Consider the following 26,826-nt stretch of genomic DNA (forward strand, 5'->3'; position numbering starts at 1 on the left):
ATGGACCTCAGATCTCTTAAAATGGACAGTGTCCATTGCTGTGTGTTCAAGGGAAATGAATTTCCCAAGAGCATCTGGGTGCTTATCCCTGACTAAAGTTCTGTTCCTATAACCCACTCTTCTTTTCCCGAATCCTTGCTGCCTGGTTCCGAGTAGAAACATTGATAGCTCGCCCTTTTCTGAACGCTTTCACTTTCTGTCGGTGCTTTGTTTTCTCACGCTGTTACACCCCACAGGACAGTTAGTTTATTGTATCCTGCGATCAGAGTGTGAGTTGCAGAATGTCACCAGTAAATCCCAGGATTCCAGTGGTTTGCACAAGAATCCTCCAAGTGTTCAGGCTGGGATCACCGCAAAGTTTGTTTTAATAAATACAAATCAGATGTTGGCAGCAATTCCGATTGTAGCTAAAAGTTGTCTTTCCTGCTAATCTTTAGCTGAGGGCTTTTTTTTTGGGAGGTAGAGCACCAGTTAACCAGTTGCCATCTAGTTGATTCTGACTGATCGCGACCCCATGTGTGTCAGAACAGAACTGTGCTCCATAGGGTTTTCAGTGGCTGATTTTTGGGAAGTAGATTTCCAGGCCTTTCTCCCAAGGCACCTCTGGGTGGACTTGAACCTCCGACCTTTCGGTTAGCAGCGAGCATTTTAACTGCACCATTCAGAGACTGCAGAGGTAGAGCACAATTCCTCCAAATTCCTCGTAATGAGGTTTCATGATGGTTACTCATCAGTTTTAAAAGACAGTCTTTGTTTCAATGTGATGTCTAACAAAATGAACCAGATATTTCTGTAGAGAGTTCACTTGAAATAGGAAATTCCAGGTCGCGGTCTGGTGCATGTGTAGTGTGGTGGCATGGTGTTGGGCCAGTACTTTTATCTTTAAACTGGATACAGGCGCTTGGTGGTAGATGCTTCTGTGCCTGGGACCCCAGGCCTACACCCAGGCCCAGACCATCACACCTGGTGTGGCCGGAGGGGGAGAGCCCTCAGGTGTTCTCCCGGTTTCCTTTCATCTGTCTGGGCTCCAGAGGAGGCCTTCTTCATGCTCAGAAAATTGCTACCTTCTTTGCTGAGAGCACCTGCAGAGGTCCAAGCTAGGTTAGACTCGCTGGGCGCTGATGCCTGATTACCTCCTAGTGAACACTGGGAGGTGTTAGACGGTACAGAGCCAGGGTAGGGCCTCTCACTGGCTGCTCCCCAGAAGGGGTGACGGTCAGCGTCCCCTGCGGTGTTAACACCTGTGTTGTCAGGAAGCCCGAGGTGGTCTGCCCTACTTCAGATGCTCCCTGTCAGCCCCTCCCCATGTTCCATGTCTCTTGGTGAACATAAGCAAAGAGGGACCGTGGTTTAGATTAAAGAAAGTTCTCTGAATGTGTGGGAAGGAAGTGTGTGAGTGAGATGAGACCACCCCACCCCGGTCCCTCAGTTTTATTCCTTCATTTTCTACCAAGTAAAATAGAGAAACGGGCTATCTCTGTAGCCTTTGGTTTCAGAAATGCAAGCGTTAAAATTGGTTTTCTACCAGGAAGAACCCGAATAAGGGGATAATAATTTTGCCATCAAGCAGGTCCTCAGAATCGTGGGCTTTTTCACAAGAGAAACGGGAGAGCAAGCTGGTTTTTTGCGACTTCTTCATGACACTGTATTTCTCTTGTCAGAGTGGTGCTGTTCCTTATTTCATAGGATGGAGACATTGAGATGTGCCAGGAAATCCAGCCACATCGGTGTCTCCCCCCGAAGGATCACCCTCCACTAAAACATTGGGAACAAATGCACAGAAAACAAAGCGTGGACAACTAATAGCCTGTTACCTGGCTGGCTTTGCCCAAAAGCCCTGATGAGGCTGATGTCCAGCAGAAGAGCTTTAGTTAGACGTAGTTTGTTTGAAGAACGTAGGACACAAACTGGTGGATGGTGCCCTGCTTTATCCCAAACTTGAACCTGGGTGAAGCAACAGGAGTTCCAGACAGACCAAGGTCCCCCAGGGCTTACAGGGTGTGCAGGCAGGGCTGGCACAGCTGGTCTCCTGGGAGGAAGATGCAGGAGAGAATATACAGCCTTAGAGAACCTCAGCCTTGGAAACAGAAATCTGCATTTCACTGGGCCCATATGTGACCACATTTGTCCTCCTCGGGGTAGGAGCGCTGGCCCAGTAGACGCCTGCTACAGCCTGGTGTCCCAGGCAGACGTTTAGTTCAGCAAACTCCTGTTCTCCTGTATAACCCACTGAACATCCTAATGGAAATGAGTTTGCTTATTAAAACACATACTCTGAAATGACACGGCCAGCATCCCAGGTGCGCCCAACGTTGGGTTACACGCCAGGATTACAGCAATTCCCTCCAGCAACTTCTGTTTTGATAGCTCTTCACAGTTTCCAGAATCCTCTTCATATACAGAACCTCAAATGATCCCAACAATATACAGCCCTTAGGTAATCATTATTTGGAAACAAAACAACACAATCAAAACTCTGCTTTGTGGATATTTATATTACAAGTTGATATTTGAAATGGCCTTTTTTTGTTGTTTTCAACGTTCTCATAATTGGTTATATTTTTCCCAGTGGGGTAATTGAGGTAGACTAGAGGAGTTAATAAAATTAGTTTCGAATGAGTTTGGCTTTAGTTTTTCCTCAGTGTTGAATTGTGGTGACTCCGTTGTTATGCTTTGCAGAGGAGAACTTTGTGAAAGTTGATAGCTTGAATCAGCCACATACTGAATATTCTTCAGATGTTTTCACCCTGATGAAAAATGCAAGAAATAGAGGAAGGGATTGTTTCCTTTTGCGCCCATCTCTTTCGGAAGAGGGACATTTCTCAGAAGACGTTTTAAACAACATGTCATTGGACGCCCAGCTGGAATGATTTAATTGCTTTTGAATTCACAGCGGGGGCAAATTGTGGAAGGGCCAAAAAGCAGTCATTTACCACCTTTCTGCTCTGTGGTTGCCTTCGAGGTGTGTTCAGCCCTGTTTTTGTCTAGGGTGGTGGGGGTGCTGAGTGCAGCCAGGGCCGGGGGCTCACCATAGCCACGCTCAGTGTGGCCGTGCTCTCTAGCTGACAAATGCTGTTTTTTTGTTTGTTTGTAATTGACATTTTCATAGGATATCCTCTTTTTATAATCTCTGGCAGCTCTGTTTTTCCTGAGAACAGTAGTACCGGCAGAGTCAGATTACACAACATGTTCCTGACCAGCCACCACTTTGTGATTCAGGCCAGTGTTGCTGGCTGGAGGCTACTGGGCTTAATGCTTGAGAGCGCAGATTCTGGCTGCTTTCTTCCAGCTCGCGACTGTGACCTTGGACAGTCTTCTGTGTTTAAGTTGTCTGAGGTTGTTCTTAGCTGCCACTGAGTTGAGTGATCCCCACGCACGGTGGAACGAAACACTGCCCAGTCCTGCACCATCTCCATGATCAGTTGTGCATTGGACTGTTGTGACCCATAGGGTTTTTACTGGCTGATTTTTGGAATTAGATCACCAGGCCTTTCTTTCTGGTTCGTCTTAGTCTGGAAGCTCCCCTAAAGTCTGTTCAGTATCATAGCATCACGCAAGCCTCCACTGCATATACGGTGCACTGACCAGGAGCTGAACTTGGTCTCCCGCTTGGAAGTGGAGAATTGTACCACTAAACCACTGCTGCCCTGTAAGAAGAGATAATAAACAAACAAACAAACAAAAACCTGTTCCTGTGGAGTCGATTCCAACTCATAGTGACCCTGTAGTGCAGAGTAGAACTGACCCACAGGGTTTCCAAGGAGCGCCTGGTGGATTTGAACTGCCGGACCTTTTGGCTAGCAGCCGTAGCTCTTCACCACTACACCACCAGAGTTTCCAGAAGAAGAGATAATAGGTGTGCCTTTTTGTGAGAATTAAATCAATTGGTAAGAGCGAGCTAGTTTCTGGTTGGTAGAAAGCACTGGATAAGGAATGGCTGTTACCATTAACACAGCCCGTGATTAAAATGGTCTGGAAGCCTCCAACAACCTTGTAATTGAAGAGAATCCCAGAAGGTTCTGTGTGTCAGATGCCTGGCATATAATGAGGGCTAGCGAAGAGTCAGCTGTTGACAGCGCTGAGACATGTTGACCTTAGCAGAGTGAGGTGTGTCCCGTGTATCAGTATAGTCATCCATCCTGTCTCCAGTCCTTCTCACTTTCCTAAAGCAGCTGTTCCCTGTGTCCTCGGGAGAACCTTAGGATAGACACCCACTTAGTATAGCTGGCCAGAGCCCCGCTCATTTTAGTTTGGGAATGGCCATTTCTCGGGAGTCTCATGGGGCCCTTCTCTTCTACATGAGACACACATGCACATTTCAGTGACAGCCACTAGGAGATGTGCCTGATGGCCGAAGAGACGCTCCTGGCTCACACATGTCCTGACCCTGTGCAGTTTGGCTGGTGATTTAGTTTCTTTTACCCTCAGTTTCCCCCTTCGTAAAATGCTGATGATGCCTGGCTCAGAAAGCTGTTAGCGTTGCCTGGGAAATGGGGAGTGATTGCTGATGAAAACGGTTTATGTTTGAGGTGAGGCAAGTGTTCTAACCTGACTTGGCTGGTGGTTGTACCTATCTGTGAATGTACTAGAAGTATTAAATGGTACACTTTAAATGAGTAAATTACATGGTATGGGAATTAGATATCAATTAAAAAAACCAAACCCGTTGCCATCAAGTCGATTGTGACTCATGGTGGCCCCGTGCACTTCACAGTAGAACTGCTCTGTAGCGTTTTCGTTGGTTGATTTTTTTTTTTGGAAGCAGATCACCAGGCCTTCCTTCCGTGATGCCGCTGTGTAGATCTGAACTGCCAGCGCTTCGGTTTAGTAGCCGAGTGCAAATCATTTTTGCCACTCAGGGACCTCATATATCGATAAAGCTGTTAGGACTAAATGAAGTGATAGATGGCCTTAGCCCAGCGCCCGGCGCATGGATCCTGTAAGTGAAGGGCAGCTACCATTTCTGTTTCTGACCCCCTGCCCTGTGTCTCCTCCTTGTGAAGGCCTGTGGTGCTGCTGTAGTTCTAAAGAATTAACTGTCAGGCATTAGATTGCCAGAATTTTTAGTAAATTGTTTTGTACATAGTAGACTCTGGGTGATGTTTATGCATACACACTGTAAATGGAATCGCTGCCGTTCACCAAACCACTCAAGATTTCAGATTTTCAGCTAAATTCATCTGGTCTATCTTGACATCTTTAGTCACTCAGGAAGTTGTGATATTCCCAGAGACTGTAAAATGTGCTTATAGAATTTTTGAAAGTAGTCTGTTTTCCAACAAGAGGGTGTATCAGGGTCTGTGTGACTGATGGCATAGTGGGCCTGCAATATTTTTTTTTTTTTGGCCAGGGGGTGGGAGGCTTGAACTCAATCTTTATTGCACTGTATATATTTCAGTATTTAGTTTTTCTCTTCCAATATTTTTAATAGAAAAATTACTAATTCTTCTGTAAGTCATGTAATTTTGTGAGTAGGGTGCTTGCAGTTTAAATCTTCAGGCATTCCCATTTCCCCGGTGTTCCTCTGCAGATGTGTTGTGAGCAGTTACTGAATCCTTGTTCCCACGTGAAGGTTGGCTGGAATCTCCTCGTTTACTTCAGATGTGGTTGGCTTTTTACACTCTGTCCTCTTGGATATAGGGTTTTATGAAACCCCAAGCTGGAAAACACTTTTATTAATTTGTTCTCAAAGAGTTAACACTTGTCCCCTTGCGACTATAACCCAGAGTTGTGTTCTCTGTCTTGGTTCTTGTTTTTGTTTCTGGAGCGTGGGAAACCAAGTGAGATTCCTGGGGTCCCCAAGGCCCCTGCCCCAGAAGAATGTGGTCCACCGGCTCCTCTGGTGGCCCCCCCGGCACACGGGGAGTGTGGATGGGAGAGACCCAGCTGCTGCGTGCCCAGCCGTGGGCCAGTCACCACCAGCAACCATGTTTCAACACCCAAAGCCACTCCTCCTGGTTTACCGTCTTCTGTTGCTCTGACCTTTAGATTCTCTTAAAGGCCATGTGCCCTTTTAAACAGAAGCTATTAGAAACGTGTCAGAAACAAGTTTAAGTAGCAAATATATCCCAGGCTGTTATTTTACATAGAAAATATATAGAGAAATTTATGTAGAAAAGCAACAAAATTTAATTTACTTTTAAGATTCTGTTTATGGATTATTTTTCTTATTATACTTATAACCAAACTGATGAAGATTTCATCGTGTGACATTTCCGATGGCTCTTACAAAGGCTATGTAAACCAGTCATCTGGCTTACCATAGTGGAGCCGGGGTGAGCGGAGGCCCCTCGTGGGTTTCGTCTCTTGTATTTTGGCTTGCTGTGGGCCTCCAGTGTGAGGATAGTTATTAGTGGGGCTCCTGCTGACCTCACCTCTGTCCTTGTGACTTTTCCTAGCTTCACCCGAGTTGCAGTAGCTAAGTTAGTAGAGCTTGTTTTTGCCCATAGCGTACCGGGTTATGGCACTCAGAAGTGCAGCATTACAATCCTTTTGAACTGTTGGGACAGGTTGGCAGACATTCCATTGTTTTCAGACAGCAGTGACTCAGAGTTGAACTGGCTCCAGGGAGCAAGTGTTGCTTTTGTACAGTAACACGGATTTCATGCCAGCCAGTTGATGGAGTCTGTGTCTTCCCCAAGCCGGGACACCTAGCGGTGACGTGAAGCTGACAGTTGAATATCTGGCTGGAGATCAAAAGCTTGGAGCGCTCCTCTTGTCCTTTCCACAGCACATTTCTTCTTGATCTACCATGATTCTTTTTGTGTCTCTTCCATTTGTTTGGAGGATGGTGATAAAGTAAGAAGCAGGTCTTACTAGATGTCATTTGGGGGTTTGTCCAGGAGAGTCGCCAGGGTCTTGTGTTCATTCTCGCCTTCCCGGCGTTAGTTACTATGCAAGCAGACGTCCAGGCCTGCCCTCTAATGGCTCTCGTTCATGTTTTTCTTTCAAGGAGGTTAAGGCCTGAGAACCCTATTAGCACAGGTCAGATACCCAGTAATCATGGGATATCATATAACTTCGTGAGACGCCAAGCAAGCACTCCTGTTTCCTGCTGGCCCAATACATAACACCAGGAGGGCCTCCTGGCATTTGGACGAGGTGCCTTTATTAGCATGGGTAATTGCAAGACAGAGGCATCTGGTGATGGGAAGGGCAGGCAGACAGACAGACAGAAGGTGATGTGCTGGCCTTGTCAGCTAGGTTTAAAAGGAGTGATTTTCCAAATGTGGGTCTTTTCTTTCCACATGGTTGCAGGAGCTTTTAACAGATTGGTCTTTTTCTGTTTTCGTAACTCCTTTCTCTGAAGATCACAAAGCATTTTATATACTTTATTTAAAACCCCTCAGCGATTCCTAGAGGGCATATAAGGGGAGACAGCTGGTTTGTAGGTTCAAGGATTGAGGTGGCTCTTTATATTTATAGTCTCTCTGCAAATGAGCTGGGAAGCTAGAAGGCAAAACCAAGGGGCCCACATCCCTCCAACAGCCCATGTATGCACTGAAGTTTTAAAGACATTGAGATGAGCCTTTCATAGATAGCATTATGGATGTCACCCGGCAAGCTTGTTGGGATCTACAGTCCATGTGTGAACGGAGCTTATGGGGAACGATGTTTAGTTCTGGCTTTCTAGAGCCTTCTGGTGAGTTCCTCCTTGAAAAATGTCTCTTCCCACCTTTCCAGTGATTGCAGGATTGCTGTTGACGATGTTGCTAAAGTAACTTCTCTGGCCCATTTCTTTTTCATCCCTCATTGGGACCAAATCTTCCCTTTTCAGGAAGGAAGTGACCTTAAATCCAATGGCTAGCCTTTGGATTTAAAGACTTTGCTTGCCGTGGTGTGAAAACACTTCTCCACAGGCCATTTAACTTTTAGAGTCTGTGTATACAAATCAATGCATTTGTCTCTGTTCATTAAAGTAAAACTGTTTGTATCTGAGTACAATACAATTTCCTAATATGGTTCAAAATGATGAAGGAATACCCGCCCCCTTCCCCCCCCCACCCCCAAGAAAGCAGCCCAATTATTTTAATTGGGGACGGTGTGAGGAGAACTCCTATACATCTAACTTTCTGTCTCCATATGTTCACGGGGTCTAGTCTTTCACTGTGAGAGTGAATATTTTCTTCCTTTCCCTACTCTCGTTTTCTCAAGAATCTTACAAATTAAGACAAAAGATAATGACTTGGAGCGGTAAAGCTGGCAGGTTCCCACGACACTTAAAATTAATGAGCTGTTGAGTACAAAATACACCTCGTTTGTGGCTCTGTCGTCTATGCCCTGTCCTCCCCCCCTTCCCATTTAACAAGGATTTGACTTTTTGGCTATGTTTGCCGTTTTGGTATAGTGTTGCTGTGAAATACAGGGTGGTGACAGACAGTGCATTCGCTTGAAAACGGTCGCTTTGTTTGCAAATCAAGGTTAATTTGATTCCGTTAGTTTTGTGCATTTGAAAACTTTTCCCCTTCAGTTATCAGCATATTCCTCAGTGGATGTTGCTGAGGTTCTCAGAGCCGCGGTGGGTTTGGGGCAGTGGCCGTGCCTCCCTCTCCCTTCTGGGTCTCTGTTCCTGTTGTCCCAGTACCTCATAGCTTCGCCTTTGATTTGCAGGGCTTTGCTTTCCGGAGCATTTTCCCCGAGGAGTAGGTTTGGTGTGGTGGAAAGCCCTCCAAGGCCTTGCAGTAGAACCAAAGAGGTGTGCATTCTGTTGCAGGTAGATGATGAAGGAGCTGTGTGGTGTTTTTCGTGTGTGTTTCAGATCGGAAAGAGATTACTCTTTAACTGCAGTGCCGTTCTTTTGTTGTTGAGAATGTACACAGCAGAACGTACACCAATTCCGTAGTTTCTACGTGTAAATTCAGTGACACTGATTCCATTCTTTGAGGTGTGTAACCAGCCTCACCCTCCTTTTCCAAATTGTTCCTCCCCCGTCAGCATAAACTCACTGCTCCCTGAGTTTCTTGTCTGTCTTCTGAGTTGCTGTTGTCACTTTGATCCCATATAGATAGTTCTTAAAAGAGCATAATGCTCAGGACAGTCTTTACTAGTTAAGCTAAACCGTCGTTTGTTTTTAAGAAAACTTCAGAGGATATATTTGGTTTAAGGTTTAAAGATTATCTCAGGCACGGTGCCATTCGTAACAAATTCCCTCAAGTCTCCAGTCTAGCACCCTCGGCCTTCTCTCTGAGGTTCCTGTGGAAGGGAGTGGAGAGAACCCTGAACACGCTATTTGTGTTGGGGCTACGCTTACATGGCTGGCCACTGGCTCCCTCGAAGGTAGGGTGGTGACCCTAACACCCTAACGTGTCCAGTGCCCCCACTGCACCCCTTTCTAGGTTGATGTTTCCTCCCTGAATCCTGGCAGCAACCCTATGACGTAGATACTGTTATCGTATCCATTTTACACATGGGGAAGTATAACCAGCCCAAGGTCAGACCGTCAGTCAGTGACTGTTGGATTCAGGTTTAGGTAGCGTCATCCAGAGCCTGAGTGTCTTTGGAAGCTGAGCTGGAGATGATGTGATAGAAAAAGCCCCAAGGGTCCATCAAAGTCTCTTGAAACCAGGATCGGACCCCGTGGTTCTCCGACTTTGTCTCACAACCCCTTTCTGCCCTTAATATTTATTCACTTAAAAATAGCACATAAACCTGTTACAAGTTATAGCATTTTTATAAAAAAAAAAAAAAACGCTATTTTCCCAAATCCAAAAATGATTTGTGAGAAGAGTTGACATAGTTCTGTGTTTTTGCAAATCTCTGTCATGTGTGGATTAATAGACATTACCTAGACTCTGCAGTCAGTCTCTGGCGATACGTGGGTTTGGTTGAAAGTGATGAAGTATATGATGCAAGTGGGCCTCGGGCACGTAATCACTGGATGTATTTTATTCTCTGACTCAACAGGTGGAATTTTCTTAAAGGTTAGTTGCCATGGGAATGAAGTTTTCATGCTCTGTGACACGGAGAGCCTTTGATCTGTTTTGCACGTGAGAGGGGCCTTTTACCTAGGCACTATTTTGTAGCTTCCTGCGCTGGTTATTTGGAAATCCTGGTGCACTGAGTTACATGGATCTTCGGTTGTCAGCACCTTGCATTACACAGTGTCAGAGAATCACATCTCCACCGAGCTCATCAGCAAAGTCTTCACATACTAACAGGCTGTCGCACTCATGGTGGCAGATACACATTGTCCAGAATTTCTAATTTTACTTGAGAAAGTACAAATTCTATCACTGGCAACAAAAACTATTATTTGTCTTTAAGAGACAGGTTCACTTTACTCGTTTTTGAGAAAAATGGCTGCCAAATCACCAAGTCTCAGTAACTACAGCTGACCGGTGCTTCTTCCAAATAAAAATGGCATTCCGTGAAAGACGGCTAACTTGCAACATAAACAATCATCCCATGCTTTTTCCCTGGACGCGGTCCTCGTACTTGGTATGCGAAAGATGTGCTTCATGCGGACTTGGCGTTTCATCACACAGAGGATGTGTACTCAAGGGCCAGGACTTAATACTGTTAGCAGTTCGTGCTGCTTCATCAAGGCCGTTTGTAAACGAAACTGGCTTCTTTTCCATTTTGGTAAACAGTTGGTGCCTGGTGGTGAGGAACACAGTGGCTGCAAGTATAATTTGGTATGTCACTGCCTTGATTTGTGCTAAGGCATCAGCAGTTGTACTTACTTTTTTTTTTTTTTTAACTGACACATACCGTACAGTTGACCCATTTGTAGTGTGTAACTAAATGATTTTAGTGCTATATTCAGAGTTGTGCGTCCAATGGTGCAGTCAACTATAGAACATTCTCATCGCCTCACCGAGAAACCTCATACCCATTAGCAGTCACTCCTCATTTTCTTCAAACCTCCCCAGCCCCAGGCAGTCACAGTTCCACTTTTTATCTCTATGCATTTGCCTGTTCTGGACGTTTCATATAAATAGAATCGTACAGCATCTGCTCTTTTGTGTCTGTCTCCTGTCAGTGCATTTTCAAGGTGCATCCAAGTTGTGGCGTGTGTTAGGATTTCATTCCTTTTTAGAGTGGATTAATATTCCATTGTACGGAATAGTATGTGGATTATGTCCATTATATAGAGACACGCTACATTTTATTTATCCATTCGGTGATGAGCATTTGGAGTTGCTTCTATTTTTTGGCTGTTTTGAATAATGCTGCTGTGAACATTTGTGTACGAGTTTTCATGTGGACATATGTTTTTATTTCTCCCGGGTACATACCTAGAAATGCGTTACTGATTCACATAGTAACTGTTCCACATTTTGAGGAACTACCAGACTGTTTTTCACGTTACCACCAGCAATGTACGAGGGTTCCACTCTGCCCACATTCTTGCCAACACTCTTTATTATCTTTTAAAATTCTAGCTGTCCTGGTGGAGTGGTATCTCGTGGCTTTAATTTGCATCTTCTGATGTCCTGGTGGTATGGTGGTTAAGAGCTCCAAGGCTAACCAAAAGTTCAGCAGTTCGAATCCACTAAGCGCTCCTTGGAAACCCTGTGGGGCAGTTCAACTCGGTCCTGTAGGGTCCCTATAAGTCGGAATCGACTCCACAGCGACGGGTTTGAGTTTTTGGCTTGGATGGTTAACCCACCTTTGTGTTCACACCGTCACTGCAGATGTTAGCACAGTGAAAAGGCAGATAATGTCTTAGTGGTATTACAGAAACAGTTTTGACCTAGTAGGTCCCCTTAAAGGGTCTCTGGGTCCCCCAAATGTCCACAGACACAAGAGCTGCTGATCTGCCCACACCATCACTCACCGTGTCAGTAGTAGATGCGGGATGTGTTCTCAGCATTGCATTTCTCTTTGCTTGGGCAGTAGGTTAGCAGCTCTATCAAAGGGATATTGGGAGGCAGTGGGGAAGCACGAGGGACAAGTAGTGGCTTTTCTGGTGACTCCCATAGAAGGTTCTGGCAGTTGAGTGAGGAGCAAGGCAGTCATGATTAGTGTGGGAGTTAATGACCCGTAGCAGTAAGAGGCTGTGTTGTGTCTTGCTCAGGTCAGCCATATAACCGTTTAAAGTCCTTCTTCATACTGTATGTACAGGAAGGGATAGGAGGCAGAGAGGGGCCCTTAGATCTTGCCACAGGCTGATTGTGTAGTCAGTCGCCTGAGATTTGCCCTTTCAAATGTGCAGTAATATTATCTCCCAAATGTTGAGTGCTGGCTGAATCCTAGTCATTGTGCTTGACTTTCTACATACCTTTTCATTAACTCCCAACATGACCCTGCAAGCAAGCACCTGTCATCCCCAGTCTACAGATGAGAAAACTGAGGATTAAATAACTTGCCCAGTGTCAAACAACAGGGCTGGGAATCGTACTGCAAACAAGAGTGTGTGAAGGCAGCCAAATGGAAACATTTTTTTTTTTTTTAACCGAACAAGAAGTGACTAGAGAACTGGTGCTTCCTTAACAGGCTGCACCGTGACGGGGGGTCTCAGTGGCAGTGACAAAACACAAGTGTGGAATATAGGAGATTAAAAACCCAGAACCTGCCCCATGCCGTCTTTCGACAAAGGAGCTGTGTTCACTGCTTTAGAAAATTGGTGAATGGTCAAGAATTGGCTAGACCCAGGTTCCTTGGCATGATTTTAAATCACACTGAAGTATGACTTCTTACGGATGTTGCTTTTAATCTGTCTTGAAATCAAGCACAGAGACTGCCAGCTTGGGTATGATTGATGGTTTCTGACAATGTGCAGTTACTTGTACTTAGAATAAATGCCAGCCATTTCAAGATCTCCATTTTCTGTGTAACTGAGACCATCCAGTAGAACCTTGTACAGCACAGGCTCGTAGAGCATCTTTTGGCATGAGGTGGCCTTGTCTTCAGAGTTTCTAATGTACTTTGAATATAGAATTACTGGTGCTGGAAGAACCTTTCTAGATGTCAAGATGTCAGTCTGTCTTACACCCGCATACAGAGCAGCAGCAAGTAGATGAAAGAATTATATCTAAGAAAATGAATGAGGAAATGATTAGACGGAAACTCAGGAATGTCTTAGGATTTCAAAATGCAGAGAGGTTTTCAGAGCGTAAAGGCGAAGTTCAGCACTATAACAAATGAAAAGCCAATGACAAATCAGAGGAAAATAGGCGCAACGTGTGTGGGCGGTGTGAACATTTAACGCGCTTGGCTGCTGACTTAAAGGTTGGAGGTTCAGGTCCACCTCGAAGTGCCTCGTAAGAAGGATGTGGTGCTCACAGCCATTGAAAACCCTGTGGAGCACAGTTCTCCTCCGACACTTAGGAGATCATCATGAGTTAAAATGGACTCCAGGGCAACTGATAGAGCTGGTGACAAATCAGTATGGAGGAGAAGGTGGCTGAAGGAACTGGGCCGGGGAGTGTGGAGGAGTGTCCTTACAGAGGGTATGGTCCTTGTTTTTCAGCTGTTGTGAGGGCTGTTTGCTGGAGGGAGGATTGCACTCCTGTTTCCTGAAGCTGGCTGGCCCAGTAGTGAGTTCTACCCGGACTTAATCCTGGTGGGCACGGGGGTGCTGTAGGGTGGCTCAGGGGCCAGATGAGCTGTTAGGTACAGTGACTCCTAAGGCTCCCTCTGACTCAGGCCCTTGAGTAAACACCCGAACGAGCTCGTTGTCGCTTCCCTGGGGGCTCTGCCTAAGGCCCACGGGGTTGAGCAGGCTGAGGAAGGGTGGTCTTCCTCCTTCCCTGACGAAATAGGCGGGTGGACTAGGGTTGTTTGAGGCTGCATGAGATCTGTGATTGCCAGCAGAACAGACACCAAAGGCTCAGTTATTCCGTGGAGGGGCTGGGCCCGAGGAATCTGCCCGGGATTGCAAGTCCCAGCAGTAAAGGAGGAGAGAAAACCCACTCCGCAGCGTAATTCACCGGGGACATTTATAGAAACCTGTTCAACCCTGAGCGTCATCCCTGTCTTTGAAGTCAGTGTGCTTAAGTGACTAGGATCTGATCTGACACACGCTCTGGGGATTGGGCCTGGTAGTGGGCTTCAAAGGAGCCCTGGTGGCCCAGTGCTTACGCACTGGGCTGCTAACCCACAGTCGGCGGTTTGAACCCACCAGCTGAAAAGAAAGATGTGGCAGTCGGCGTGTGTAAAGATTATACAGTCTTGGAAACCCTAGAGGGTAGTTCTGCTCTGTCTTACAGGGTTGCTGTGAGTCGGAATCAACTCGAAGGCACCAAACAGCAAAAAGCAGCCTCTGGGGGGTGGGGAAAGAGGGCAGGGGTGGGCTTGGGAGGCAGGCAGACCTGCTCGCAGCCTGACTCTTCATCTGTAAAATGGGCATGATGATAATGTCCTGACCCGCAGGATAGTTCACAGCACCGAGAGGCGGAATGCACTTAATAAGTGTTAGCTGTTGCTATTCTTCTAACTTCTGCACCAGGGGACATCTGGCACAAAGCAACAGCGCCTTAAGGGCGACCCTGGCCCTCCTCCCTGCCGTGTTGTTGGATAAGGCAGCGCACTGCCTCTCTGACGCTTCACCTGTAAATCAGAGGACATAACTTACTTGTCTATTCCGGATCCCCGAATGTTAATGGGAAGGGTGCTTATCCTCCTGGAATGGGACAATTTGTGTTATCTGTTTCTCTTTATGTTCAAGGTGTGGTGTGGATATTCTGAGGGCTGCTGGGGATTTTTTAAAATGGATTTTTCCATTGCATCAGCCAAAGCGACTAATTTCTGGGATACGTTTGTGGGTTATTCCTGTCGTCTGTTGAGCGGTGGTTGTGTTTTGGTTTGGGGCTTCCCTCGAGAATGTAAGATACTTGATGTTTGGCTAGAATGTTCTCTTTTTGTCTTAAGGAGGTTTAGGTAACATGGCCCTGGTGGCACAGTCCATGTAGTGACTTGGTTCTTCATTTCTCCTGTCGTTCTAGTTTTCAATGGTTCCACCAGGTCGTCACGGGAGAAGGAACCTGTTCAGAAACACAGAAGCAAAGAGGCCACTCCCGGGAAGGAGAAGCACAGTGATCACCGGGCTGACAACCGCAGGGAGCCAGCCTCCGCAACCCACCCCCCAGCAGCCCCCTCCCCGGGCTCCGCCGCCAAGGGGCTCGCTGCTAACCACCACCACTCGCCCCTGCATCGGTCAGCTCAGGACTTACGCAAACAGGTAAAGGCCAGACCTGCGGTGGAGGGGACGGTGGGTGGCCAGGAGGGTGCCCGTGCGTGTGCCAAGTGCCACCTCCCATCTCACCGGTTAACTTAAGGGGAAGTGTGAGCAGTCGCCTCGAGAAACCCATTTCTAGAGGCTTCAGAAATCCGGCACGGCGCTCTGGGGTGAGAGAAGCGTTCCCTGTGCCCAGAGGGGCCAGTCCACGCGCCTTCCTCCTGTTCACGTTTATTAGCGCTTGGCTCTTGGTGATTCTCCTGTCCCTGGATGAGTGCCAGTCCACCAAGCGCCACCTTCTCTTTCCTCTTGTGATTTTGATGTGTGCTGGAAAAGCCAGGCGGGATTCTGTTGGCTTCATGACCTTTCACCCCTCCTGCCTACACGGTGACTTGTGGAATAACCGGGAAACCTTGTCACCTCTTTTCGGGACAGATTTTGAGTTAGGCAGAGGGTGGCTAACTAAGGCTTGTAAAGGGACGTGTGGCCGGAGTAGCATTGTCAGTGGGTGATCCTAGGGTATGTGTCACTTCTCTTTAACGAGACAGCTAGCATTAGACCATCAGGACTTGGGAGCAGACTCGCCTGGGCCTCTGCACTGCTGACGGGCTGTGCCGGGCGGCTCTCCTTCCCCTCGAGTCCCATGCCACACGACCAGCAGAACACAGGTGCTCCCTGCGCTGACTGCAGGGGGTTGGTCAGCTAGATACAGGTCCTGTTTGCTCATAGGAATGGCTTCAGGGCTCGGGCATTGCTGCTGTCCAGGTGTTCTTACCCTTGGTCGGTGATTTCTCACAACCCTGGCAGGCAGGTAGAGGGGATAAAGGCCTGAGGTGACAGGGACACTGCCCTGATAGAGTAGCGATTCAGCGTTCCTGCTCTTGTTCCTCATGCCTCGAGTTCAGTGAACCTTGGTCATTGGTGAGCTCGCCTTGATGGGTGCCGTCATGTCTGTTCCAACTCATAGTGCCCCCCAAAGTTTTCTGGGCTCTAATCTTACGGGAGCAGATCACTAGGTCTTTTCTCCCTCGGAGCCTGGGTGGATTCAAACCACCAGCCTGTCAGTTAGCATTCGAACCTGTACTCCACCCAGGCTTCTGCACTCTCCTCAGCTGGAATTTTAACACAGAGTTAAACTTGTCTCAAGGAAAGAAGTGGGGGAGCATGGTCGTTAAAGATCCATTCAGAGTGAGATGGGGTTGGAACACAAACAGCCTGAGGATACTAGAATTCATGCTTCTGCTGAAGCGTTCTTTACACGTGGTCTTTCTTAGTCTTGATACTGTTAGAGGATTTCTCTGTGTGTGCACACATGAATAGGTTTATAGTCACAGACAGGGAGATACGAATGTATACATACAATCATGTATTAATCTTCCGCCTTCAAACATTACTCAGTGGCTAGATTGAGTGGAGGCCCCACGTGTGTTTCCTCCTTCCTCGGATAGCCACGCCTTCATTCTTTGCGCTGTAATTTCAGTATTGAACAGGTGACTTCTAACGTATTATAAACGTTGGCGGCTTTCCCCGAAACATAGACTACACTCACAGTTTTCCTAGAGAACAATCAAGAGTGATAGTGGACATGGCCTCCCCCGAGCTGGGCCCCCGATTTTCAGGACTCAGGGAAAGAGTGCAGGGATTGCTGCCCCTTGGGTTCTGGTGCCTGATGAATTGCCCTCCTCCGGACGCCCAGGGCTTCTGGCCAGGTAGGAACTTGGGCAGACTCCCTGCAGGTAAGCAGAGTTAAGAACGCCCGGACTCACTGCCCTATCCGGCCTGCAACCACATGATGGGCTCGTTTTTCGTTGACCTTCTGTCCATCCCACTTTGCTTTTCAGCAGGCGTGAGTGTAAGGCATTCTTCCAGGACTGAGCTGCTGACTTTCTAACAGTGCAGCGTATTTTGGGCCACGTTAGGACTGGGTGTTGGATCCAGTCAAGCTGCAGAGTTTTCCCTCCTGACCCCAGAGGAGCCTCTGCGGGCTGGGATGCAGGGCTTGCTGGGTCCTCAGAAAGGGGTGAGTGTGGCTGTTTGTTCACACGTAATCACAGCGCACACACGTACGCACACTTCCTGCGCTCTCTCACCTCCTCCTGGCCTTGGGAATGAGAGCGCTAGCTGTAGGTGAATCGAGGGGCGTGGCAAGCTGCGAGCTGGGCCTTGCCCCAGAATGGCCCCCGCCCCCTTGCTCTGTGGCACAAAGGGGAGACCCTGGGGTGTCCCCTGCAGAGCAGATTCCTGCCTTCTTGATTCGTGTTAGGATGTTCGTGGACAGTGTCATAGAAAAGATGACATGTACTTTCAGACCCTCACTGGGCGTTTAACTGACAGGGCAGGTGTTTCCTTGGGGTTCCATCAACTGCTCCCCCACCCCACCTCCCTCTTTTCCGCAGATGGGACGACCCACTCCCACCTTCTTGGGATGGGATAGTTCACTTGTTCGTTGGGAGCCCGTGATGCAGATGCCTCTCACAGGGACGTGGGGAGAAATGAAAGGATCATTTTGAAACCATCAAATCCCGTTAGTTAAGTGCCCTGAAAATAAGGTCAATAAACGCAAATTGCAGATTCTTTGGTGTCTGGTTGACGCAAATGATTAGAATCTGACCTTTCGTCTCTTCAACCGCATAAAAGATGGGGGCCCAAAGGAGACGCTGATCTTTAATCTCGAATACGATTTATTTTTTTATGTCAGCATGAAAGAAAGGGGATACATGTGATTGCACGAAACTTCGGTGGAAGGGATGGAGGGATGGAGGCTTTGTTCTGCTTGCTCTGATGTGTGTGGAGGCCCTGTCTCACAAACCATGTTTTATGGCCCTAAAACATCCCCCATTACCCTGAATAACGCTCTATGATAGTTCCTGTGCTTTATAAGGAGTCCCTGGGGGGTGTAAACAGTTCACCCATTTGGCAGCTAACCAGGTTGGAGGTTCGAATCCAGCCAGAGATGCCTTGGAAGAAAGGCCTGGTGAGAACCCTGTGGAGCGTTCCTCTCTGACACTCAGGAGGTGGCCTTGAGGCAGAGTCGACTCCCCGGCCGCTGGTTACTAGTTCCGCTTTATAAAGGCCTCTCACTGACATGGGAGCATGTGAGCGTTCAGCTCACCGATGCTTTTTCCTTGATGTGAGGGGCCTGGTGGCCCTGTGTGTGATAGATCTCTGTCCCGTGGAGGTTAGCACTGTGAGGATGACAGTGTTGTTACCTGTCAGAGAGTTGCCCCCCGGCTCCTGGCTAACCCGTGCACAGCAGAAGGAAACACGGCCCGCTCCTGTGCCATCCCCGTGGTGAGTTGCCGATAGGATTGTTAGGATCCATAGGGTTGTCATTGGCTGAGTTTTTGGAGGTAGATGGCCAGGCCTTTCTTTCCAGTCCGTCTTAGTCTGGAAGCTCTGTTGAAACCTGTTCAGCGTCACAGCAGCACACAAGCCAACACTGAAGAGTGGGTGGTGGCTGCGCATGAGGTGCATTGGCTGGGAATTGAACCCAGATCTCCAGTATGAAAGGCAAAAATTCTACCACCGAACCACCACTCTCCTCGTGTGTAATGGCAGCCCTGGAATATTCTCAGTGGGCAGCATCCACTGCTCCTGGATGATCATTTCGATGTGGTGCGTTTCTAGCAAAGGAGTTAATGAGTTGGTTTGCCTAAAATAGTTACTTCCACTTAAATACAATAAAAGACAGGAGCAAGTTCAGGAAGGTAAAACAGACGAGTCGACGCCTGGAGAGTTTTGAAACGTTAGTTGTCCAGGAGCATGGCGAGGCGGTGTTATGTTTGTGCAGAGATGTGTGAGATCACTGAGCTGGGCTGTGGGTTGGAATGTGCAGGGCCCCTGAATGTGCTCACCTGTTCCTACTTACAGCATTGCTGGCCGAGCTGTAACTTGTGTGCCCCTCCCACGGGCAGCCAGCGGGCCGATTGGCAGGAAGGAGATGGGCTGAGTGCATCACCATGGAGGGCATTGGTTTCCATGGAAATCTACTGGGCTTGCAGGGGAGACCTGGCCTTACGCAATTCAGAGAGAGGCTTAAGCTCTGTCCAAACCAAAGATGTTGGAACCTTCTATGCTCAGTTCTGGAAACTGAAAAATGACTAGTATGTCAGAAATGGCGCCAGCTAGAAAAATGGTTTAGACGCTTTTCTCAGTTTCCTCAGATTGTACGTGTGGTTTGAATTACACGTGTCTGTCCTGTGGTTTCTGTGACTCAGTTACATTGCCTGGAGTGAGAGCTGGTGTTTTAAGAAGACTCAGGGACCCTGCCAGAATCCAGCTTTGGAACACAATGTTGGCTGTGGCCTTGCTCTCGTGAATGTTTGCCTCCACTGTCCTGGTTAAAGATCCCTGGGTGGTGCTAAGGGTTAATGCGCTTGGCTGATGACCGAAAAGTTGTAGGTTTGAACCCACCCAGAGGCACCTCAGAAGAAAGGCCTGGTGATCTCCTTCCAAGAAATCATTATTAAAACCCTACGGAGTGCAGCTCTACTCTGACACACGTGGGTCCGCCATGAGCCGGGGTCCACTTGATGGCAGTGGGTTATTGATTTTCATCAATGCCACTCTCTGCCGTTTTCCTAAAGAAGGGGCCTCCCACACCAGGAGACATCCCTTCCCTGTCCGTAACTGCCTGCCCAATGGAGTCTTCATTTTAGGCTCCTTCGTTCTTTAATTCAAGTTTTAAAGTCCAAAAGGAAATCCAGACAAAAGTAAAACTATCCCAAACTTAGAAATGTTTCTCTCTCTGGAGTGTGCTCTCTGCAGACTCACCCAGCTCAATGGCGCCCTCTCGTGGGATAGGAGAGCATGACAGCTGAATCCGCAGTTTGCTAAGGACTGAGCAGTGAGCGTGGGCGACCAGCAGTTTCCGTTCGTTCACTGGATATGTTTGTCGACTCGTTTCTCATCTTCTGCTCTGCGTTGGAAATGTGGGGTTTTCTTTTTCCTGTGTCCTTATATTGAGTTGATCCGAAGCATTGTGTGTGAGAATGGTGTGTGGCCCCAGCAGAAAGGGTGGGGAGGATTTTATATTCATACAGTGAGGACACAGTCATATCATGTATGTGTTTATAATGAAAGTTCACTTGTTAAAAAGTCAAGAAGGAACGCTGGATAGTAGCCTGGGGATTTCATATCCTTTTGTAAGAAAAATAAGTGGTTACTTTCTCGGAGATGTGAGAACTAGTTCAGTTGAATATAACTCTTAAGTTTCTCAGCTCTCAGCCTTCCACATTATTGGTATCTCTCTTGCTTCGGTAACCAGTGGGATTTCTGCTCCTCCTTTACCTCACCTTTTGGTGGAACAGGGTAGCCACCCCGACCGGAGGTGGTGGCTTTGGGCTGCTGGTGCCCAGGAAGGGGGCCTGGCGTGTGGTTAACAGGGAATTGGTTGGGTGTCAGGAGCCATCCCTATTAGATCTGCTCCTGAGAGGTGGGGTTGTGGCCCTAAGCACCGTGGCCAGCCCTCCAGAAAGGCCCAGACACACCTGGCTGAGCAGTGCCTTTCAGCATCCTCGGTCTCCTCGGGACAGGTCGCTGTGAACCTTGCTGACCGTGCGGTGTTGGTGGGTGGCTGTGGGCCCAGGAGAACACGCTGCAGACACCTCACTTCCTGGAGTGGAATTAAGGGTGCGGGGAGGGTGGGAGGAATGTGTAAAGCGGGGTGCAAAGACAGAAACCCCAACCAGACCTGAGAGAAGAGATCTGCATGTAACGTTATTCCGCTTGAATGTCGTGCGTTGTGGGTCCTGCCCTGAGCCACCTTGTGTTAATTCTCCGCTGAGGTAACGTGCCTTCTCTCCGATGCGCTCAGTGGAAACACGGCCTTGGAAGGCGCTGCAGTGACCCCAGAACCCTGTGGTGAGCTGGCCTCGGGACCTGGCCTTTGGTTAAGCTGACACTCAGTGTGTGTGGTTTTCTTTGCGGGCGCCTCAGCGGCAAGGTAAGAAAATGCCTTCCTCCGTTACTTTGTTTTCTTTGGTGCCAGTTACATACTGGATTCTTGGAGACACGTACACGCCAAAGAGTGGGCCTCTGTTGTCAGCGAGGTTGGTCCTGGGTGTGTTCACCAACAGTGGAACTGGCCGCGCGTTGGCTCTGTTTTATCTCTACCTTTAGGACACATGGCACAGCTTTGGGGACGGATTGGTTCCTGCGTTAGCTTGTCAGCTGCGTCGTGGTCTCCACTGGTAGGGGTGGGCCGTGGGGAGGGATGGGGAATACCGTCAGGGAGACACGCCCTTTCCCATGTTCTCAGCTACTTCCCTCCCAGTTAAAGTTCATTGTCTGCCCTGGGTTGTAGGGGGAGATATATTTAGTCTTCAAGCTTGTTACATGGACATGCACGTGCACGTTTGGGCAGATGCTTGTGAAGATAACTGTTACAATGGTGGGAAGGACATGAATAGAGGAACTCAGTGTTCAGGTAGGACAAGTAAGTTGGCTGCGTGTTTTTGTGATAAGCAATATGTGAGGACCAAGCTGATCCTTCTGCCATTGAAGATGGAGAACCTCATCATACGGGAGACTCCCCTCCCTGGGACATAGCTTGGTGCCCACGAGAAGCCAGGGGGATGGATCCAAGGCCCATGCACTCTCCGTGGAGCTGAGAATATTGGAGGTTTAGATTCTGGCTTCCTAGCCCCCGCTGATAATCCATGTTGGGGAAGGGCGGGAGCCAAGTATCCGTGGGAATACTAACCACTCCGGGAGCTTGTAAAATACAGACTATGGCTTATACCCTCTTCAGCTAAATCAAAATTCTGGGGGTGGGACTAGGGAGACCACACTTTTTAAAACATCCCCCCCCACCACCACCACCACTGGGGGATCCTCAGGGGTCCCAAGTTTGAGAAGCGCTGATGTAAACCTCAGCAGTTATTGATGGCTGAGAGCTGGGGAGGACATCGTGATAGGCAGGTCTGGACAGTGGTTCCCATGTGCACGGGTGATTCCTTCTCCAGCGTCAGAGGAGATGAAGCCACATTGTGCAGTCCGCTTAAGGGTGAAATGGTGTAGAGTTGGAACAAGCTGTCCCCTAAATGGTTAAAAGATTGGACACCTAAGGGGGCGTGGTCATCCGTGCTCTGGAGAACCCAGCCATTCTCCGAAGACTGTCCGTGATGGAGAGGTCTCTCTGAGCCACAGCAGGACTTTACTGTTTGTGTTTTTCTGAGGTTTCATTTGTTGTTAACAGAACCATTTGAAAGAACAGATAAAAATTAGAGGTGTTTGTATTCTGTACCACGCCTCCTACTCCAAACGATGGTTCTTCCCATAGGATGGATGTCTGTCTCTGTCCCCACCTCTGGTTTTCTAAATTTGTTTTCAATGTATCATTGCCAGGCTGCTTTTTGTAAAAATTTCCCATTACTTATTCTAGACACATCTCTTTCCCATCAGTCCCGTAGGGTGTGGCTAGCAGTTGAGGATCAAGGATGTATGTCCTGGCCTTGCCTTCAGCCTCTCCCAGGAGGCTTTGGATCCTGGCTCCTGTGGTAGGCAACACCCAGTCCCAAAGCCAGGCATGGTTCGCTGAACACCCTTGGGGTGGCCCCTGGGATACAGTTTTGTATCAAGGATTTATGGCTTTGATTGGACAGATACCATTGGTGACATCTAGAGAAGTATGGTCTTAAATCTTAACAATTTCTTCTGTCTGTTTTCAGAACTGCCGCTACAAAGTGATAGTTTGGTTCAGTGGTTCCCAAAGTGGGGTCCCCAGTCCAGTAGCATAGCATCACCTGGGGCCTTGTTAGGAATGCACATTCTGGGGCCCCTCCCCAGACCTGCCAGGTGAGAAACTCCGGGGGGTAGGGCCCAGACATCTGTTCAAGAAGCCCTCCTGAGGATTCTGTGCAGTCATGGGTGGGAACCACCGATGGGGATACCTGCAGGAGAGTCGGATTTTTTTTTTCCCTTTTCTTTCCCTCACTTAAGTGCCATAGACGTCCTCCTGGGCTAGGCCTGGCGAGGGAGGCAAAGGTCAGTGAGACGCAGTCCCTCCTCTCCGGGAACCTCATGCTGGGGAGGGCTGGTCGACTGCCTCGTGGGCGTTGAGCGGGGCTCATCCGCCGGGCACAGCCAGACAGGCACTTGCAGAACCGTATCTTACACACGAGGAAACGTAAGCGTCTCTGACTCTGGAGCACAGACCTGGCCGCCCTGTCACCTTCCCGTCTGGGTTTCTGCCATTTCCTGGTAAATGTGTAATCCTTCAGCTGCCTCGTTTGGAAGGGTGGCGGTGGTGGTTATGCAACCCTGGAGTCCCGCTTTCTGAATTCATACGAAAAATCGGGGCCCCGGGAGGTTGCGTGACTTGTCGGGGGCCACTCAGCTGTGTTCTCCGGTGGAGCCGGCAGGTGAGGTCCACCACAAATCCACCAAGCCCAGCCGTCCCGTGGTGGTCCCGTCTTCCTCCTCGTGTTGAGGTTAACGCGTTTCTGATGCCAACCGTGCCACACCTGTCTGCAGCCCCTGTGGACGTGAGGGGTCTTTCTGGCCACAGGTTGCCCCAGTGTCCAGCTGTCCAGGCCACGCAGAAACACTGCTGCTGCTTGGGCAGTTCCCGTGGTCACGGTGGGAGGATAAGAGCCACACGTGCAGAAGACAGCGTGAGTGTTTGCCTCACCAAAGAGGTGCGGTGTGCCCTGTTAGATCCAGTGAGGCACGCTGTGGGCCTGACCTCCCAGGTGACGAGGGACAGACAGGCAGATGCTGACATCAGCAGCCGCGTTTCTGGGCTTGGAGTGTGGCCGTGCCCGAGCCAGCCCAGATGCATGTTCTTTCCCTTTCAGTTGGGTTGTGTTTATGTTTCTTTTAATACGTAAGTTTTAAATTTGCGTGGGTAGATTATGCTGTATGTGGAATACCCAGACGGCAAAAAACATGTTTTTTTCTTGAAACAGGGATAGATAAACAGATAGAAGTGCTTTTTTTGTCCCCAGTTGGGCGGGATCTGGCTATTGTAAACTCTCCTAACCGTGTGACAAGCGATTGGTATGCACACAAACACGGAATTTCTGGAAGAGCCATGGGAACAAACACGGGTGTTCAGACGCACCAGGAATCACAGCTCCAGAGCACCTGTCGGTGAGGGGGTCTGTGTGCAGGAAGATAGGCGTGCGGTAGCACTAGCATCCTGAAACTGAGTGTCACAGCGTTTTTAGTTCACAACGGTGTCCCGTGCTGCCCTTTGCGGGGTCACCCTGTGATGCAGGCAGGCAGCCAGTGTTCCCCAGCGCACGGTCCGCGGCCGTCCAGCTCAGCAGGCACTAATTCTGCTTTTCCTCTCTGCCCCTCCTGCTCCCCTCAGGTCTCCAAGGTGAACGGAGTCACTCGAATGTCGTCCCTGAGTGCAAGTGCGAGCAGTGCCAAAAAGATGCGCGAAGTCAGACCTTCACCGTCCAAAACTGTGAAGTACACTGCAACAGTGACTAAGGGGACCGTCACATACACCAAAGCCAAGAGAGAGCTGGTCAAGGAAGCCAGCCTCAATCACCACAAGCCCAGTTCCGCTGTCAACCACACAATCTCAGGGAAAACTGAAAGTAGCAATGCAAAAACCCGCAAACAGGTGCTATCCCTCGGAGGGCCGTCCAAGGCCGCCGGACCTGCCGTCAACGGCGTCAAGGTCAGTGGCAGGTTGAACCCAAAGTCATGCACTAAGGAGGAGGGAGGGCGGCAGCTGAGGGAGGGGCTGCGGAATTCCAAGAGGAGACTGGAAGAGGTACACCAGACGGATAAACCGCAGTCGCCCCCCAAGAAGATGAAGGGGGCGGCCGGTGCTGCCGAAGCCCCAGGCCGGAAGGCAGCCCCGGCGGCCCCCGCGGAGAAGCCTCTGCTGAACGGACACGTGAAGAAGGAAGTGCCGGAGAGAAGTTTGGAACGGAACCGGCCCAAGAGGGCCACGGCCGGTAAGAGCACGCCAGGCAAACAAGCACACAGCAAGACGGACAGCACTTCCTGTGAAAATCGTTCTACCTCGCAGACCGAGTCCTTGCACAAGCCCCACGACGCGGCGTCGGGCAGGCATGAGAAGGGCTGCAGCAAGGCCGGGTGGGCGGCGATGGACGAGATCCCCGTGCTCAGGCCCTCTGCCAAGGAGTTCCACGACCCGCTCATCTACATCGAGTCAGTGCGCGCTCAGGTGGAGAAGTTCGGGATGTGCAGGGTGATCCCGCCCCCGGACTGGCGGCCGGAGTGTAAGCTCAACGACGAGATGCGGTTCGTGACGCAGATCCAGCACATCCATAAGCTGGGTCGGCGCTGGGGCCCCAACGTGCAGCGGCTGGCCTGCATCAAGAAGCACCTCAAATCTCAGGGCATCACCATGGACGAGCTCCCGCTCATAGGTAAGGCTGCAACGCACAGGCCTGCTCCGTAGGCCTCTGGACCCCCTCCCCGCCTGCCCTTGCAGAGACCCTGGAGGAGTGGGCCTCCCTGAGCTCACTCACGTCTCTCCTCAGCCCTGGGTGTTTGTGGCTGCAGGAGGGTTGGTATTTGCATTAGCTACCTAGCTCTGTCGTAACAAGGTTCCACAGGCTGGACAGCTTACAAAACCAGAATGGTTTTATTTAATGATTATTTCTAGTGTCTCACAGTTCCAGAGGCTGGGATTTCAAGATGAGCTGTGTTGACTCCTTCTGAGGCTCTGAGGGAGTGTGTTCAGCCTCTCTCCCAGCCCCTGGGGGCTCCAGGCGTTCCATTTCTTGTAGATGCAGCGCTCCCCCTCTCTCTGCCTCCACGGTTCCTGTCTGTCTGTCTCTGCATGCTTTGTACAGACACAGCTCCTATTGCATTAGAGCTCCACCCCTGTACTCTAGTTTGTCTTCGTGGGAATGGATTACACCTGCTGAGACCCTGTTTCCAAATAAGGTCACCTCCACAGGTACAGGATTAGGATTAACACACCTTCTGGGTGGACACCATTCAGTCCACTCGGGGCTGGTGGATTTAGATGTCGGGTGGACTCTCACTCCCCAGCTGGCCTGTCCTGGCACCTGCTGACCACACAGCAAGTCCTCGCCAGCAGCTGTGCGGTCCTGCCTGTCGCACCCCGCCCAGCGTTCTGACCTGGCCTCCCACCTGGGCTCAGAGCAGTGTCCAGGCGAGGCAGGAGGAGCGTTGCCCGTCCAGCCTGCAGCCTGTCTCGCTCTGCTTATTTACCATCCCGTCCTCCTCATCTCTTTGTCTCCACATATCTCCTTAAGCTTCTGTTGCTCTGGTGGAGCTTCTGTCACCCGTGGAGGTCACAGGAGGGGCAGGCTTACCCTCCTAGACCAGGCGCCTCTCTGGTGGAGCTTCTGTCGCCCATGGAGGTCACAGGAGAGGCAGGCTTACCCTCCTAGACCAGGCGCCTCTCTGGTGGAGCTTCTGTCGCCCATGGAGGTCACAGGAGAGGCAGGCTTACCCTCCTAGATCAGGTGCCTCTCTGGTGGAGCTGCTGCTGGCCACTTAGTGAGTGGACATGCTGGTGATGACGGGGACTCTGGGCACAGCCCCCTGCCCTTTCCTACCTGACTGGGCCCTGCAGGGTGCTGCTTCCCTTCAGGGTCGGTAAGGTGAGGTCGCATACTCCCTTTCAGCTTTAGACCAGGACCTGAAGTGAGGAGTCTGCCCGCCTCCATTTCGGAGATCTGATTTCTCAAAGGCAAGGAGACATTTAACATGAAATTGGCAGGAAGACGTGGCTCATTGCAGAA

General features: G+C 49.5%; 1 protein-coding gene across 2 annotated transcripts in view; it reads left to right on the forward strand.

The window, feature by feature from the left end:
- The window catches only part of JARID2 (jumonji and AT-rich interaction domain containing 2), a 294,431-nt gene that overhangs the window by 238,749 nt on the left and 28,856 nt on the right, over positions 1 to 26,826 (forward strand). For both annotated transcript variants that reach the window (XM_004382977.2, XM_023737473.1), the window contains exons 6-7: positions 14,889 to 15,124; positions 24,438 to 25,476. In XM_004382977.2, the coding sequence (XP_004383034.1) occupies positions 14,889 to 15,124; positions 24,438 to 25,476 (1,275 nt within the window). The remainder of the gene's footprint in view (positions 1 to 14,888; positions 15,125 to 24,437; positions 25,477 to 26,826) is intronic.

Source organism: Trichechus manatus, unplaced genomic scaffold (genome assembly GCF_000243295.1).
Source record: "Trichechus manatus latirostris isolate Lorelei unplaced genomic scaffold, TriManLat1.0 scaffold00103, whole genome shotgun sequence".
In the NCBI taxonomy this organism is placed as follows: Eukaryota; Metazoa; Chordata; class Mammalia; order Sirenia; family Trichechidae; genus Trichechus; species Trichechus manatus.